Below are 18,895 nucleotides of genomic sequence, written 5' to 3'. Positions count from 1 at the left end.
AAAAGCATGCATCCATCGGAGCTTTAGAAGATTTATTATAGCTAAAGTAATACTTTGTCTCCATCTAGTGCCAGTGTACCTCCTTTATTTATTTTTTTACATAATACAGAAATAAAAATAAACAAATATGTCAGATTTTTTTTATAGTAGACAGATAAAACACTGCCTGTATTGTGAGGTTTATGATACAGGAGCTTGTATAAAAAGTTTTCCTGAAATCCAATTAAAGATCCATAGAATATGCAACTCACAATGGACATTTGCCGTTCTTATGCACAGATTGAATGATTAACAATAAGTATGTTCAGCACTTATACACAGGGACAGAAAGAACAGCTGCTAAATTGTGTACTTACAGAGTACTGGGCTTGAAGGCCGGGCTGCCGCTGCTAAATCACGTGTATTTAAGGAAATAGTACAAAGACATATAATGCAAGAAACAAAACCTGGAAAAAGTAATATGTTCTGATGAATTATCCCACACCCTGCTTTGTAAAACAGAAAGCAGTCCAGACTGATTGATCACAGGCCAGCGCTGCAGGGAGAAATCAGATAGCCTACTTCATGTGGGAATTGGAGGAAGGTCTGGTTTTATTATATAACCTTTTATTCTGACACTTGCTATTAAAATGAATAAATAAAATGCTGTAATATAGTGTATGGCTGTGTCAGAATTCCCATACTTTCAGAGTATGTATTGAATTCAATGAACTTCTCAACTCTTGTGCCTTCTGCCAAACCTGTTGGCAACTGTTAACGCATTAGCAAATCTCTATATCATGTCAAGTTCTATCTCTTCAAACCAAAAGGTATTGTTCGATAACACAAAAAGAGTAAATTAAATAATACAAATAGCAGAATGATAAATATTGTTCTAAATGTTATATAGATTTCTATTTCATATAATTTGAGTAGCTAATTCGCATAATAATAAAAGCTAGCATTAAAAACTAGTATAAGTTATTAATAACAAACAGCTATCACTGTAGATGTGTCTCAGTGTCCAGGGGGCCTGATCTTGATAATATTGGGACCATCACTGTATATACAGTCTAGTTCAATTAGCTGTACTAACATTTTCATTAATTCATTATTTATAAATATTTTTTAGATATATTGTATATTAAAATTGGTGTTGGTGCTGTTGTTATTTTCCATACACTGAAACTCAGAGTTGTTTTGCCCTCACTGCTCTTTTGTGTTCTGCAGAAGAAAGACAAGTCGTGAGCTTGATGAGCGATTTATTAAATAAAGAAAATATACACCAAAATGCATCCCTATATTTGCAAATTAAACTCACTGGTTTTCTCGAAATTTAAATTGCATGAGAGCTCAAAAAGACTGAACGTGAAGGGACTTTTGTTTTATATAACTTTTATTTTGAAGTTCTCTTCGAGACTTTTATTATGGAGTTGTTGTTTTTTTTGTTATTGATTGCACGTGACTCGTTGAAGAATGTGACACTTCTATCCGTAAAATTCTGCAAAGAAAATATTTCCCTTTACTCATGTATATTTCTCAATCATTAGACGTTGAGGGAAGTAAACAACTGGCAGAATTATCATCGTGTAAGGCTGTCAGATTAACCAGCATCTCGTGATGATGGAGAAGATTGTTAAAGGTGGGTTGTTATGCTAATTCTGTCTTTCGTTGCAGTTAATACAGCTAAAATTATTCGAGCATTAAATGTTTAGACTAGTAGTTTTCAGTGCTTTTCTATGGCTGTGATTTTTATATGATGGGCAAAAATATACTTATGCTTGTACAAATATACTTAAGTATTATACAATCCACATTGACATTTTTTAAATATTAAAGACACATTTTTCATATTATTTGATATGTTAGACAAATTAGCACCTGACATAAACCTAGCATATAATGCACGTAGTTTAAAATGCATTATTTAATTTGATACCTTTTGTTTGTTTAATTGTGATATTCATGTAATGTCTCAATATTTGTTTCTTTACAGATGTTGGTGATATTCAGTCCAGACTGATTGATCACAGGCCGGTCTTGCAGGGAGAAATTAGATACTTCATCAGGGAGTTTGAGGTTATTACATGCCTTTATTTTGATAATTGCTTTTTAAATGCTGCATTTAAAGTCTCACACTTAAACTATGTATGCAATGTCAACTGTTGATACAGTGTTATTCTGGACATCCAACATAGTGGCATTGTCCTTTTACTGTGACATACTGACAACAACCAAATTTACACTAGAATTGTTTGTGTTTCCTCAGGAGAAGCGTGCTTTCAGAGAATGCCGTCTGCTTGAAAATCTGAATAAGATGACGTCGGACACAAATGAACATGATCTGCCGCGGTGCACTGAGAGTATGCATGAGAAACTATGTGACGCTCTCACACGACGTGAGTCTCATCATTTACTGTAAAGAGTGTGATGAAGTGTCAGACACAACATGAGGACAGCAACTTATATTGAATAAATCTTCTGTAATCTTTAATAAATATTAATTAAAAAAACTGCACTATTTTGTTAGTATAGTTAAAAATAAATATATTTTAATGCATTAAAGGAATAGTTTTCTTTTTCACCTAAACTGAAAATTACCCTTAGGCCATCCAATATTTAGATTAGTTTCTCAAACTAGATTTAGCATTACATCATTTGCTCACCAGTGGATGCTCTGGAGTGAATGGGTGCCGTCAGAATGAGAGTCCAAACAGCTGATAAAAACTAGTGCTGTCAAACGTTTAATCGCATCCAAAATAAATGTTTTTGTTTACATAATGTGTGTATATTTATTAAGTATATATAAATGCATACACTTGCACGTATATATTTTGAAAATATATACATGTGTGCGTATATATATATATATATATATATATATATACACACACACACACACACACACACACACACACACACACATATATACATATATATATATATATATACACATATACATACATATATATATATATATATATATATATATACATGTGTGTATATATATATATATATATATATATATATATATATATATATATATATATATATATATATATATATATATATATATACATACATGTATATATATGTGTGTATCTGTGCTTGATCTGTGCATATTTCTCTCCTGATTCAGATGAGACAACTTTTTAATTGGAGAAAGCAATATTATGAATTAAGGACTTTATACGGTTTTAATAATATTAATGATTGATTTGTTTATGACAAAGACAGTTTGTTTTTTGGAGAGTTTTTTTGCATCACAATTTACTGATGGACTCACTGGAGTCATGTGGATTATTGTGATGTTTATCAGCTGTTTGAACTCTCATTCTGACGGCACCCATTCACTGCAGAGGATTTATTGGTGAGCTAGTAATGTAATTCTAAATTTATCCAAATCTGCTCCAATGAGGAAACAAACTCATTTAGTCATTTTAAAGAGGCTTAGGCAAAAATATGAGACCACTGTGAAACATTGCAAAAATGAATTTAAATTTATATGAATAAATGTTATATAAAGCACTGTAGTTATTTTGGCATAATTCTTTAGATCTGAGTTATTTACTGTTGCTGCCAGGCAATTCCTTAAGAATGTTTGTTAGTTTTTTGTTTTGTGTGTGTGTGTGTTTATTTAGTTAGTTAGTTAATGCTCTAAAAGCAAGATTAGTGTATTGATGGGAATATTTTATTGACATTTGCTTTTCTATTCGTAGTTGAAGCAGGAAATCATATGGCACAGAGGATCCAGCAGAGGGAGCTAGAGGCTGAACAGGTACATGTCATGAGGAGAATTTAACTGCAACATTGAATCGAGCAGGAACTAAACCAGTGGTCGGCAACAGGCGGCCTGCAATAATATCTGGCAGGCCGCCAGATATTATATATTATATTTTGATAGCGGCTGGTTCTGAAATAGATCTGTCATGACAGCAACAGTTACTCAAAATCAGAGTACGTGAGTGGAGCAGGGCACGAGTGGAGCAGTCTGAGTTTGAATGGAACGAGGAGCGGATTTTTTAAAAGTCGGAGCATCCTGGTTTTCACTCGCTCCGAGAGCACTCCACTGCCGCTCCATCACGAGTACAGTTCATGCCAACGGCCTGTAATATGACTGCATATTTAGCAAGAATTTACATGTTAAACATATTTAGCTGGCTTGAAGAGAAGGATCACTCAAATCAGAAAGAATGTGAAGGAATTTGTTTGTTCCTTTTAGATACTGAATATTTTCAGTTGAAAGCTTATTCACACGCAATCGCTCTCTCAATACAATTATAATGTTTTAGTGCTACTTCATCTGTATCTGATTTCGAATGAGCAGAAATCTGAAAGAAATGCATCGATCCGTAGGTAAAATAGTACTGTTATTTTCATCACAAACAAAATTTGCACTGCAAAAAGCAGCAATTATACCTTTTAATGCTAACAACCATGTTATTAGCTTGTCATGTGGTAGGAAAAAAAGTTGCACACTAGTGTTCCAATAAGCCAGTTTGAACCAGTTATTTTATTTTTTAATATGCGTTATGAACAGAACTGGGATATGTCAAACATAATGAAATACTTTAGATGCGGAGCGGTGTTTCTGCTATCAGTGAGCGACAGAGGGAAATGGTGAACCCGGAACGGAGTGATTATTAAATGCTTGGAGCGCGGAGGTGAAATTGTTGCTGATCCACTCCGCTCAGATACTCTGCCGGACACCGCCACAAATGTGGCTCTTTGATAATGACTGTCCTACTACAGGATTTAAACACAGAGTAACAGCTCACTACCAGTTACAAAAGACACTGTAACAGTCTGTCAGGCAATTCTAGTTGCATTTTTTAGCAATTAATTTCTTAAATTATCCTTTGACTATGTTCCGGCCCGATTTTTTTTTTTTTTGGCCCGATGTCAAACTTACTTGCCGACCCCTGAACTAAACTTTGCAGAACGTTAAATCTCTTGAAACAGGATTGAGCACCCCTGATGTACTGTAGCATACCAACATACTACTTTTACTGATTCTACAGTATGTAGATGGTCTATATGCTTGGAATATTTGGATCCCCTACCTTTGTTAAAATTGTATGAGATCATACAACAGTACACAATACTGTTCCCTGTGCTTACTTGATCTTCCATTGGTATGCTTTACTCTTTATTTAGTCGGACTGCCAAATATTAAGATACTGTAACAAAAAATTTAAAGGTCAAAATATCACTTTTTTGTAATTATTAGATTAATTTATGCACTGAAATGTGTAAACATCTAAATGATTTAATTCATTTCTACATGAATCGGTTAAGTAATTATATAATTCATATATTTTGTTGAAGTAACTTGAAACATCATGGAAAAAGTTATTTCTAAATGACCCAATTAAAAGTCTCAAAATAACTTCACATGGTCCCTGACAGGATTATTTTATTTTTAATTTATTTTTGTCACATCACTAAATCATAAGATTGTACTGGCTAGCTACTGTACTTTATAAAGACTTTATAAAGGTTCTCCGCTAGTACTCTGAACACATGAACCAGTGTCTATATAGTTTTTACCTGATCTCAAATCAGTTTTATGAATCTGTTGACATTTTTAATGATACATTTGTATAATAAAAAGGAAGAGCTGTAGTTAATAGTCTCTTACTGGCCTGATTAACCAAGCTCTCCATAAAACAAACAAAACAATCATACAATGTAACAAAATAATATTATACAGACACCTCATATTTTTTAGATTTCACTTTCAATAAAACATTTGCAATTGGTTTGTAAAAGGTGATTTTGTGCATGTTTAGGCTATGCGTTTATGCTTCATTTACACCGTTCTGACTAGCAGGTATTACTAGTGTATGGCATTTCGAGTGCTTTGAAATGATGAAACATTTGACAAAGCAACTGGTTAAATTTATTTAAAGTAAAAAAAAAGCTTTGTTTTTCTCATCACTAACTGTAATCGACTACTAGTAATAGTACATTAGCTTTCCAACTGCTAATTATTAATTACTCTTTCAGTAAAGCAGTATAAACACCATAAAATAACGGCTATTTACACTGTGCAAATAGCTATAGATTCTATTTACATTGTTAAAATAGTAGGATTTTCTGCTATTTATACTACTTATTGCAAATAGTGGCAATTATCTGCACTTCAGTGTTGTAGTACATTATAAAACCATATGCAATAATAACGTATTGAGTGCAAATTATAATTTTAATTCAAATTATTAAAGGGATGTCACCTTATTGGTACAATAAATCCCTCCCTACACCTACCCCATACTTTATTTTCAACTTTTTGGTTATTTCCTTAATTTTTATTGAAAATAAATGCCTTTATGATGTGATATGAGATTTGAAAAGGGAGAAAAAAAAAACTTCGGCAAAAGGCGGATTCAAACACATTGGTGGGCGGAGTTAGTGTAAGTAGCCTCTGCCAACAAGGCATGCTATTTGCACAGTGTAAATAGACACTCCGTAAAAGAATACTTAATTTCAACATTTTACCTCTTGATCTACTAGATTGCAAATGTTAAAGAATCACATAAAATCAAAAGCAAACAAATCAAGTTTAGAAGAGTATTTTTTTAATTTTTTTTGTATAGATCACAAATGTACTTACTGAATTAAGCAATATGATGGGGTACTATTATAGCAATGTAGCATTCTACAGTTTAAAACATTTATCTTTGTCTAAAAGCATACTGTTTCACTATTTTTACAAAAGAAAGGCATTGTAAATTGTGTAGTATGCAGTAGGTAGTAGTCCATATAGCCACCATATAGCTACTAAATATAGTTAGTTAACATTTTAATGGTCAAATTTCAAACAGATTATTATAAAAGCTAATGATAAGTAATTTGCATATTGTGTGTTGATGTGTGTGTTCAGAACACACATTTGCAGGTGTGTGCCCAGAGGCGGAATCAGGACTGGGAGGAATTCCTGAAGGAGCAGTCTCGGCTGAAGGAGGAGGTGGATGAGGAGCATGCTAAAGCTGTGGGCCGACTCAGCGCTCAATACAATGACATGAAAAAAGACCTGGCCAAATACAGCAGCTTCTGAACCTCCATGAATGTGTTTTACTTATTACATATGAGTGAAGTCCAGTTATTTTCTTTTTCCATTTTGTTGATGCTGTCGAGGATGGCATTAAAGAAATATTTTACACAAAATGAAAATTCTGTCATCACACACACACACACACACTTGATTTTATGCACACTACAAGTGCACATTCAATACAATTGAGCATGGACAATGTCAAAGTTTTAAGAATCTTCTTAAAACTTAAGAATTTTATGTTTTTACAGTGATGTAATAACTATGCTAAGCTTGAATGTTCAGGATGGATTTCTTTTGAGCTTAAGTTAGGGTGACCATATTTTAGTTTCCAAAAAGAGGTCAGTGGGGGGCGGGGGAAGGAGGTGGGGTTTCGCCTAACAGTACACATAGCATGGTTTTTGTTTGTTTGTTTGCTTGTTTTGTTTCTAGAATAAATAAAAAGAAAACAAGTAGATAGAATAGATCATGCTTGTGTTAGAAGCTCATTATTTATAATAAATACATAAATTCTTTTTTCAAGCAGTTAGAATTAGCATTAGAATAGAGAGTGCTAGAGTTAGAGGGTCAAATGAAGATGAAAGAGATGTATTTTAAGCCGTTTCTTGAAAATGATTAAGGACTGCTTGGATTGAGATGGGTAGGTTCACCAGGAGGGAACAGTTTATGAAAAATTCAGTTGTTTAATTCCAAATGTTCATTATTCAAGTTTAAAAAAATTCAAATTCAGAACTATGTTAAATGCCACATTATATTCAGTTTTGTTAAATGACACCTGTCAATAATTCAAATTCAAATAGTTTTGTCATACTATAAGCTCCATAGTTGTTTGTTTACACTGGTTTTCCACCTTTCTCACCCTTTTGTGCAACAGGGTCACGTTATCCTAGCTCAAATCTTATTGGATGGATTGGATTGTGTCTTACATTCATGAGATCTTTCAGCCTCTCACATCCTTTAAATTCACATCTAATCATAGTCATTTCCACATCAGTTAAAAATGGTAAATACCCTCTCATATGACAGTTTTTTTCCTACATGTGTTTGTGCTGTCTCTTGCATTAAGCACGTCTGAATGTATTTAAGGCAGTCTGTGCACCTGCTTTAGATGGAAAGAGATCTTGGCCAGAAATCTGTCCCCTCTCCTCACATCTACCTGTGTTTTCCATACAATAGTAAAAATCCAGACGGCACATTCAGTGAATCTGAGCTGCCTTTGACACAGGTGGAGCCATTGGACTGTCAATTCTTCACACGCTATGTCCTGAGCTTTTACACACTGCTAATGTTGCCACAAAATCTGTTTACCGTTATGTGGATGCATTAGTGGAAGATATTATTTCAGAGTTTTCTTTGAGATGCTGTTGGCCATTGTGTGACTTTTCCAGTTTCTTTCATGTTAGCCAAAATAACGTTTTGTATGCTTCCAGTCTGCCATCATTTAAGAATCAATACAAACTTTCAATAGCCAGCAAAGCATTCGCCCAGTCACACCAATGATTGTACTTGTGTGTCTGTCAAGTAAATGCTTTGACCAAATATCAAATGCTGTGTGATAGACAGAGCACTAAAATAACTATTTTAGGAGGTGGAAATATTAATTGAAAAAAAAAAGACTTTGGGGGCTGGGGGGTGAGCATGATGATCCACACATAAACTCGCCACTAAACATAACTGTCACTCACAGGGTCACAAGCAGATCTCCCTAAAATGTATGAAACAGCCACCAATTCATTACATTTACATTTAGCAGATGCTTTTATCCCAAGACTTACAAATGAGGACAATATAGCCTAAGTGCTACGACAAGTCTCGGTTAGTACACGTAGCAAGTTTTTATTTAGATTAGTTTTATTTTTTTATTATAGATAAAAAGAAAATGCATAGAATAGAAAAATAATAGAGAACACTAGTATAAGCGGGTCATGTTTTTTTTTTTTTATAATGTCACCATATCACCATCTTCGATCAAATAAAATCGATAAATTTATGATTTTTGGTGTTTATTTATTTATTTACCTCTAACATTACGGTATTTTCTGTAAAATATGCTTATTTTTATGTTATATTTAATATTTAATTTACTTCAATAAAACAAATAATTCCAGTAAGTTCAGATGGCCAAAACCTTCAAATTTGGTGACAGCTGGTGGCTAATGATGTTATCAAAATATCAAAAATATCAATAGCCACTAGTTGACAGTGTGTGTGTGAGAGAGAGAGAGAGATTGTGTGTGTGTGTGTGTGTGTGTGTGTGTGAGAGAGAGAGAGTGTGTGTGTGTGAGAGAGTGTGTGTGTGTGTGTGTGAGAGAGAGAGTGTGTGTGTGTGTGAGAGAGAGAGTGTGTGTGAGAGTGTGTATGTGTGAGAGAGAGAGAGTGTGTGTGTGTGTGAGAGAGAGAGAGTGTGTGTGTGTGAGAGAGAGAGAGAGAGAGTGTGTGTGTGTGTGTGAGAGAGAGAGAGAGAGAGAGTGTGTGTGTGTGTGTGTGTGAGAGAGAGAGAGAGAGAGAGAGATTGTTTGATACATTGAGAATGTTGTATAGGCTCACCCCTTCATATGTGTGTTTTATCTGCATTGTGTTGGATTTATTGGACAAATAAAAAATATGCTTTGAATTTTAGTATCTCCCATTCATTTCCTATGGGAGAAAAGGTTTTTTTGTTTTTTTTGACCACTTTACTTTGTTGATTTAAGTCCTCTATTTTTTTGTGTGTTCAGGTGGCAAACTTAGGAAAAGTGGCCAAGTCTTGAACCGCACATTAAGGAAACTATTAAAAAATAAAATAAAACATTTTGCCCAAATTTGTCCAGAAGGATTTTTGAAACCTGTAAAATCTGTTTATTTTTTATGTTATATTTAATATTTATTTTACTTCAGTAAAAAAAAATATAATTGCAGTAAATTCAGGAAGCCAAAACCTAAAAATGTGGTGATTTTGGTGCCATCTGGTGACATATGATGGTATAAAACAAATTCAAAATATCAAAAATTTCAATGCCAATATTTGGCTTTTAGCTCTCAATGGCTTTTGTGTGTGTGTGTGTGTGTGTGTGTGTGTGTGTGTGTGTGTGTGTGTGTGTGTGTGTGTGTGTTTGACACATTGAGAATGTTGTATAGGCTCAAACCTTCATTTCTGTTTATGTTTGATCTGCATTGTGTTGGATTTTTATTGGACAAATAATAAAAAAATGACCACAAACCAGTCATAAGGGTCAATTATCCAAAATTAAGATTTATACATCACCTGAAAGCTGAATAAATAAGCTTTCCATTGAAGTATGGTTTGTTATGATAAGACAATATTTGGACGAGATACAACTATTTGAAAATCTGGAATCTGAGGGTGCAAAAAAAAAAGCAAAATATTGAGAAAATCACCTTAAACGTTGTCCAAATGAATTTCTTTGCAATGCATATTACTAATCAAAAATTAAGTTTTGATATATTTACAGTAGGAAATTTACAAAATATCTTCATGGAACATAATCTTTACTTAATGTCCTAATGATTTTTGGCATAAAAGAATAAAAGTATGTAGAATACAAATAGAATAGAGCATGCTATGGTTAGAGGTTAAGTTATATATACAAGTAGATATAAAATAGCAAAATCTTCTCATTGCAATTCGCAACTGTTTAACTAAGTTGCTTTTGCTTATGCTGAGGGCTATTAATTCTTTTTAATGAGTCATATCTATAGAGTTGCTATGGAGATCTGAATTTGAATTATGTACAGTTGAATTTTAGATGCGACATTTAACAAAATTTACTTTAATTTTCATAATACAATATTGTATTCTGATAACTCTGTGGAGCACATAAACTTGATGTTCTAACTTAATTCTTATCTTCAGAATCTTAAGATTTGATGCATAATCATCAAAATAATGTTTCCTCAAATTAGGTGGCTTGTGCATGTAAGGTGTACTATTAAGTGAAGGAATATTTCGCAATTGAAAGTCCTGTCATCGTTTCCCCACCAACTTTAATTGTATGGAAGAGCTCACATATTCTACAAATCATCTGTTTTTGGGGTTCCGCAGATGAAAGAAGCCAAATGAGAGCTCTCAACCAGAGGACCAGGGTCCACAAACTTCCACGGGGCCTAAATAAGTCCATTTAATGACCTTAGAAAACACACAGTGACACCCTAGCATTGTGGCAACTCGGTTAAGCAACAATTACATTTTCATAAAAAAAATGTGGACCCATTTTATATCAAATAGTTAGTTCACCCAAAAATGAAAATTCTGTCATTAATTACTCACCCTCATGTCATTCCAAATCCGAGTCCACAATGCAACTATCACGTTGAAGGCCAAGAAAGGTAGTAGGATATCGTTAAAATAGTCCATGTGACATCATAAAACCTTAATTGTATGAAGCTGCAAGAATACTTTTTGTGCGCCTAAATGCCTTTTTTTCAACAATTTATTCTCTTCCATGTCAGTCTTCAACGTGTGTTTAAGAGAGTTTCACAACGCATGCATGTGGTGCTGCTGATGCATGAGCCGGTGTTCTGATGTAATTTTTCATCTGTATGTTCTGGTTCGAATAAGTAAGGCTGGGCAACAAATTTCAAGTCATCCTCTCTGTCAAAATCTTCAGACTTGTTTATGAAGACTGTTTTATGTCTAGCATTATTCGTCTGCTTGTAAAAATGTTCCCTTAAGGAATAGAGTGTTATTAGTTACATTATTGCATTTAGTATTACTGAAGCAGAACCGGGCTTGGAATACGTCAGCCTTTGGCTTTGTCATGTTTCATATTCGAGGTTTCTCTCAGACCAGGGCTATAGTGTTCCCATTGGCATTTAAAAGTTGAGTGTGAGAGATTTGCAGAGGCAGATATTTTGAGGTTGTCTCCTCCGTGGCAAATCCGAGTCAGTCATTGGCAGTTAATGAGGAATGACACTGCGGAAACATGGACCTGCCTCGCCAACAAGGCACCTTTCATCTGCTCCTGTTGGCTTTTGCAGCTCTGCTTGAGAAAAGAAAATAGACAGAAAATCCTGAAAAGGTCAAATAATAAAAAAAAAACATAACAGTGGTGAATAAATCCCAAGAGTGTGATTATGGCTCTTTTAGCTATTTAATATTTCTGTCAGCCAATTTAAATATCTCTATGGAAATTATGTTATTGTGAAGCAACTTTATTCTACACCATCGCCGTACAGCTATATGTGATGAAATGCATGAATTATTTATGCATCATAAGTTCCTGCTTTACGTTTTCTTTTTCACTCCACAAATGTAAAAAAAAAAAAAAACATTCACTGTAGACCATGTACTAATTTTTATTCAAAGTTGGCATTGAATTTCATTTGGAGCTAACTATTCCTTTAATTTCAAGCACTGATTGTAATACATTGTAACCTTTTCTAGTTACCCTTTATTTTAAGATGATGTTGTTACTAGACTGTCTGTTAAGTTTATAGTTTGGTTTAGGGTTAGTTGCTTATAATTGTGCATAATTAGCTTGTATAATAATGGTAAGTATGTGTAACTACATCACCTAAAAACAAAGTGTTGCAAGTTTCTCAATATGCTGTTTGAGTTCTACACAGGCTATAGGAGAGCCAAAATAACAGGGGTTAACATACATCAGCATTGTGCGTCAATGTTAGGATTGATGTTCTTCGGAAAAAAGGCTCTATCGCCTCTGCACGTTGACCCGAGAGGAAACCTCCCTCCTTTTTCAGTGGCTTGCACAGGAAGCAGCATTTGAAGCAATCATTTCCTCTCTGCTCCGCTCAAGACAAGACCCTCTGTCCGAGAAGATGAGCATGAAGTAGTTTGGAGCACGACCGCTGGAGTTTATCAGAGCATGTCCCGCCGTACCAGCAGCACAGGAACACAAGCTTGTTTTTCGTCTACTCTCTATCAGTTTCTCAAAGTCCTTCCTGTTTTTGAGGGAGCGTGGTGATCCCGGCCGATGAGCTGAGCACCCTGCCAACATAAATTGTATGGGGAAAGGCATTGAAAACTTAGCAGCCAGAGGAGACTGTGGAGACACAGTCGAGGAAATGTCTGATCACAGGAAGATAGACATTCATCCAAACAAAGGGACATCCATACACAGATACTTGGGTACATGTTGACCGGTCATTCACTTATGCAACCCGTGACCTCTTAACAGCACTGACCTACTGTCATACCCAGTATAGCCTCAGAGGAACGCAATAAATAGCCTAGATTAGGGTTGGCAAGAAATTAACATTAGAAGGTTTAAAGCAGCCAGTTCAAAAAGATGATTCATCAGTTCCTTTTAGTCCATGTGCAGATGTCTGCAATTTATGTCTTCTTCTTTTTCAGCAACATACAAATTATATATATATATAATGTTTAAAGAAGTCTCTTCTGCTCACCAAGCCTGCATTTATTTGATCCAAAGTACAGAAAAGACCGTTTTTTTTTTTTTTAAATAACTGTTTTCTATTTGAATATATTTTAAAATGTAATTTATTTATGTGATTTCAAAGCTGAATTTTTAGCATCATTACTCCTGTTGCATGATCCTTCAGAAATCATTCTAATATTCTGTTTTGCTGCTAAAAAAAATTTTTTTTTATTAAAATTAGTGTGTTGAAAACAGCTGAGTAGAATTTTTTCAGGTTTATTTGATGAATAGAAAGTTCAGAAGAACAGCATTTATCTGAAATAGAAATCTTTTGTAACATTATAAATGTCTTTATCGACACTTTTGATCAATTTAAAGCATCCTTGCTAAATAAAAGTATTAATTTCTATAATTTCTTTCCCCCAAAAAATTATACTGACTCCAAGCTTTTGAATATTATAGTATAGTGTAATAAAAGCTTTTTATTTCAGATAAATGCTTATCCTTGGATCTTTCTATTCATCAAAGAATCCTTAAAAAAATGTGCTCAACTTTTTTTAAATATTGATAATAGCAATAATAATAATAATAATAAATGTTTCTTGAACAGCAAATCAGCATATTAGATTGATTTCTGAAGGATCATGGACACTGAAGACTGGAGTATTGATGCTAAAAGTTTAGCTTTGATCACAGGAATAAATTACATTTTAAAATATATTAAATTAGAAAGCAGTTATTTTATATAGTACAAATACTTCACAATATTACTGCTATTGCTGGAGGCTTGGTGAGCAGAAGATAATTCTTTAAAAAAGCATTCAAAATCGTATTGTTCAAAAACATTTGACTGGTGGTGGTGTGTGTATTAGAATCATTTAACAAAATTATATCATGTTTAGTTCAATGTTGTTATTATGTTCACATGAGTTATAAAAATTGCGGTGTTTTCTACGTTTAGAAAACACCTAGGTTTTAGGTTTTTCATGGTTTTAGGGCCACCTATATTTTCACAAAGTTATAATAAAAATAAAAGTTATAATATAACAAAATATTCAAAATCTTTTGATGTCTGGGATGTTCAGGTTTTGGTCTTTCAACAAACAACAGCAAGATTTGGAAGATTGGACTTTCTTAGCACTCCTTTAAAGGTCCATCCAGCAGGGGCTTTTACGGATCATCATGCCAGGCTAAAATCTCCCAGTCTGACCCAAAAAACCTACTTCATTTGGCTCTGAACCCTTAAAAGGGCCCTTGGCACTGCTTAGTGTGCACTGTTAACTGCTAAATTAAAAAGTGCACTCATCCTCTGGGAGAAAAGCCACCAGGACAGGGGAAAAGAAACTGAAAAGGAGGAAAAGCATTTTTAAGTGTTATTGTTCCTCCAGTAGATAGGGTATTAATTTTAAGAGGCTATTCATTATTAGGTATTTGAGCTTGCCATTCACTCTCCCATTGTGTCTCTCTATAGCAATAGCAACTATGAGCCTCTCCAAATGAAAACAGCAGTGAGAGGAGGGCTGCGATCAGTTTAATAACGCAGCATTACTGCACCACAGGGTTTTTGAGTGCTCAGTAAAACAGGTGCTGAAATAAATTATTTGGCAGTGGCAAATGTTCACCTAGAGAGCAAGTGAAAGAGATGAGAGATCTTGCAGGGGATGCCCAGGCTGTCAAGGATATTAAGGCCAACATGAAATCAAAAATGAAATTTTTTTCTTTCTAAGATTTTATTCAGATTATAAAAGTTGGGGTTGTCAACTGCGTTTCTTGCTGACTTTAAGAATATGCACCCCAATTCACAAGTGTATACACTGCATTAAATTATACTTTACTTGTGATGTCAATGTACTTTTGAAGTGTGACTCAAAACCCTTGTCATGTAATTTTCTTCAGTTAAAAAAAAGAGAGAATGAGAATGTGTAGGTTGTTGCCCAAAATCTTGCGATACATGGCCCCATCCATCCTCCCCTCAATACGGTGCAGTCGTCCTGTCCCCTTTGCAGAAAAGCACCCCCAAAGCATGATGTTTCCACTCCCATGCTTCACGGTTGGGATGGTGTTCTTGGGATTGTACTCATCCTTCTTCCTCCAAACACGGCGAGTGGAGTTTATACCAAAAAGTTATATTTTGGTCTCATCTGACCACATGACCTTCTCCCATGCCTCCTCTGGATCATCCAGATGGTCTTTGGCAAACTTCAGACGGGCCTGGACATGTGCTGGTTTGAGCAGGGGGACCTTGCGCGCGCTGCAGGATTTTAATCCATGACGGTGTAGTGTGTTACTAATGGTAACCGTTGCGACTGTGGTCCCAGCTCTCTTCAGGTCATTGACAAGGTCCTCCCGTGAAGTTCTAGGCTGATCCCTCACCTTTCTCAGGATCATTGATACTCCACGAGGCGAGATCTTGAAGTTGCAATTAAAGTATAAAATGCTGTATTAACTTTAAAGGCAGTTGCAAATAAGTTGATTCAAGTCATTTTTATTTATATAGAGCTGTATTATATATAACTGTATTCATAAGGCTAAGACGCAGCAATCCTCTAAGACTGTTATTTTGTAATAACATGTTGGGCCAAACCAAAATTCTGAAAGTAATTTTGATATGTGGGCTCATTTGAGGGGCCTCTCTTGTGAGCCGAATTCAGCCCAGAATCTACCACATTAGCCACTTGATTTAAAGGAAAAAGATTGAGGGTAAAGCCTGTTGCTTTCTGTTATCTTTAAATGTTTGTTCTCTGTGTACAAATATGTGACTGAATGGGTATTTTCACTGTCCAAAATAGAGACCATGCTCACTCTGCCAAGTCAAGAAGCGATAAGAACACAAATAACAACCTCTTTCCTCAGTCAATCACCCTGCTGAACAATGGGCAGCCAGGCTGGAGGGAATGCCTTGTCATTGTCGGCCCACCACGGCATGTTGTCGTCTCAAGGTTGAGGAATGTCTGGATCAGGAGCCAGCGAAATACCTTCAGAATTTCCCCATTTCAGCAGCTCCTGTTTGGATATTATTTGTGCCAGGGTTCCTCCACCAAATCCTCTTAGCATTCCAGCATTGGCATGATAAAGTATCATTAAGTGCTGAATGTTGTACCATCGATAACAGAATAATTTCACATGTCATGTCTTGTATCTCAAATTAATATGAATACAATGTTTTCTAATTGGCCTTCCAGTTAGCCTTTCTAGTTGATTTCAAATGCATCTATTCTTTTAAACAGCAAAATAAGATCACAGCACTCTTGGTCTCACTCCACTAGCTTCTCTAGACCAGTGATGAGCAACTCCAATCCTGAAGAGCCACTTTTTTGTATAGTTTAGCTCCATACTAATCAAACATACCAGAAAAATCCAACCAAACTCTGTTTAATTTTTCTTGCAGTAGAACTACTTCTTGTTTCCACCTTTGGAATATACTCTTCTGCTTGTATTATTATCATAATTTGCTTTGGTTAAAATAAATAATCACTAAATAAATGTAATCTGTAAAACAATAATGATGGTTGTGTCAGACTAAGAATACTGATTTACCAGTCATTTGAGAAAAGTTATTGGGAACTCCTCTGGGCATGAATCTCTCCTTGGCATCACATCTGTAGATGATTGTATTAACTCAACACATCATGAGCTCATCATGTCCTTAGCATATTAACACATTACCTTTGACTCCATGGTCCCTAGGGATTGTGTATCTTTATTAAAAGTGTTTTACTTTCAGATTTATGTCATGAAACATAACTAAGTTTGTAAAAATATAATAATATATATATGAACTTTTGACTGGTTATTTAATATTCATTTTTTGTTTGATTGTTTAAGGTTTAGGCTAACCGAGACTTGTCATAGCACTTGCATGTTGTTGCTCTTTTGTTGGTTTTGATTGCTTCTATTGTCCTCATTTTTAAGTCTCTTTGGAAAAAAGCATCTGCTAAATGACCAAATGTAAATGTAATGTAAATGTAAGGTAAGTAAAAAATGATAATGCTCACATGTGTTTATGAAATCCATGAGACCATTGGGTGTGTATTTCCTATTTAATGTTTCCTTTAGGTAAAACAATTGAAAGCCATTTTTGATGAGCTTGCATCTGGTGAGAAGACATTCAACTCAATAGAACAAAGAACTAATATATTTTTATGCATGAACTCCATTGCAGGATGGACTGGCACCACAATTCTATACACAATGCAATTTATACACAACTACAGCTCTCTACCCAGCCCCTGACTTCCATACTTAAAAGCAAGCCAAAGACCTTGCAATGGACTAACTTCTGCTCCTATCCTCCATCATCCAGACCCAAGTTAACGCTTTATTTTAGACATGGATGCTTCTGACTTTAAAAATAATCTTATTTTTATACATTACTGACACTATATCCTCCAATTTGATACTGTTAAGTGCTTTGACACAATCTGTATTGTTAAAAGCGCTATATAAATAAAGGTGACTTGACGTTAGAATTGGAGCCATATTCTCACAAAGACATGGCGATTCAGCCAAGCTTCATCCCTGCTTATTTTATTCCCGCAAGCTGTCCCCTGCTGAACTGAATGTCGGAAACAAGTAAATGTTATCCATTAAATCCACCTTGGAAGAGTGGAGACATTGGTTAGAAGGGGCCAAGTACCCATTTATAGTACCTACTGATCACAAGAACCTATAATGCATCTGGACAGCCACAAGTCTGAATCCACGCGAATGGTCACTGTTCTTCACAAGATTCAACTTTTCTGTGACATATCAACATGGAAGCAAGAACAGCGAGGCTGACACCTTATCTCATATCTATAAAAAGGCTCAAGTAAACCTTTAAAATTTTCACATTCTAAACCCCTCTATAATTATTGCACCCTTTAGGTGGGATATCATGACAGACATCAAGAACTTCCAACAACCTGATTGGGTTTCTACTGACTGTCAGGCAAATTATCTTTTTCCTCCTGAAAATCAGCGCACCCAAGTTATTCAGTGGATCCACACATTACCTGGTTCAGGTCACCCTGGCATCAACCGCACCAATACCGTGGTTAGACAACGATTCTAGTGGCCAACCCCGACCACCAACGTCACAAATTATGTCCAAGGATGCCAAGTTTGTGCACAAACCCGCACTCCTCAACATCTCCCTGTAGGACTCCTTAAACCCCTTTCCATCCCCAGAAGACCCTGGTCCCACATTGCCATAGATTTCATTACTGATCTACCCCTTCGAATGGCTACAACACCATCATTGTCATAATGTACAGGTTCTCTAAGGCTTGCAAACAGGTTTCTCTTAAAGTGCTGCCCAGTGCTATAGACACTGCTGAGACTATCTTCAACCATGTATTTGGAATATTTGGTCTACCTGATGATATTGTTTCAGACAGGGGACCTCAATTCACCTCCCGAGTATGGAAAGCTTTCTGCCAACATCAGCATAAGTTTAACTTTAGGATATCACCCTCAACCAAATAGACAAGTGGAAAGACTTAATCAAGAAATTGGCAGATTCCTTTGCTCTTATTGCCAT

At 35.2% G+C, this 18,895-nt stretch overlaps 1 protein-coding gene across 1 annotated transcript; it reads left to right on the top strand.

Annotated features, from left to right (window-relative positions):
* Positions 1 to 1,403: 1,403 nt before the first annotated feature.
* bloc1s5 (biogenesis of lysosomal organelles complex-1, subunit 5, muted) lies at positions 1,404 to 9,025 on the top strand. Its single transcript, XM_079407138.1, has 5 exons — positions 1,404 to 1,621; positions 1,976 to 2,058; positions 2,249 to 2,378; positions 3,699 to 3,757; positions 6,866 to 9,025. Exons 1-5 carry the CDS (start codon positions 1,600 to 1,602, stop codon positions 7,037 to 7,039), a joined length of 468 nt encoding a protein of 155 aa, XP_079263264.1. The 5' UTR covers positions 1,404 to 1,599; the 3' UTR covers positions 7,040 to 9,025.
* The last annotated feature ends 9,870 nt before the right edge of the window (positions 9,026 to 18,895 follow it).

This window comes from Barbus barbus (genome assembly GCF_936440315.1).
Source record: "Barbus barbus genome assembly, chromosome: 44".
Classification (NCBI taxonomy): domain Eukaryota; kingdom Metazoa; phylum Chordata; class Actinopteri; order Cypriniformes; family Cyprinidae; genus Barbus; species Barbus barbus.
This window is presented reverse-complemented; position numbering and strand designations above follow the sequence as displayed.

Bases quoted from the DNA above. Each gene is read 5' to 3' on its own strand.
- bloc1s5 (XM_079407138.1), top strand. From the start codon at position 1,600: ATGATGGAGAAGATTGTTAAAG. The intron at 2,379-3,698 runs GTGAGTCTCATC...TTCTATTCGTAG, and splicing joins ATGTGACGCTCTCACACGAC to TTGAAGCAGGAAATCATATG. The intron at 3,758-6,865 runs GTACATGTCATG...GTGTGTGTTCAG, and splicing joins GGGAGCTAGAGGCTGAACAG to AACACACATTTGCAGGTGTG.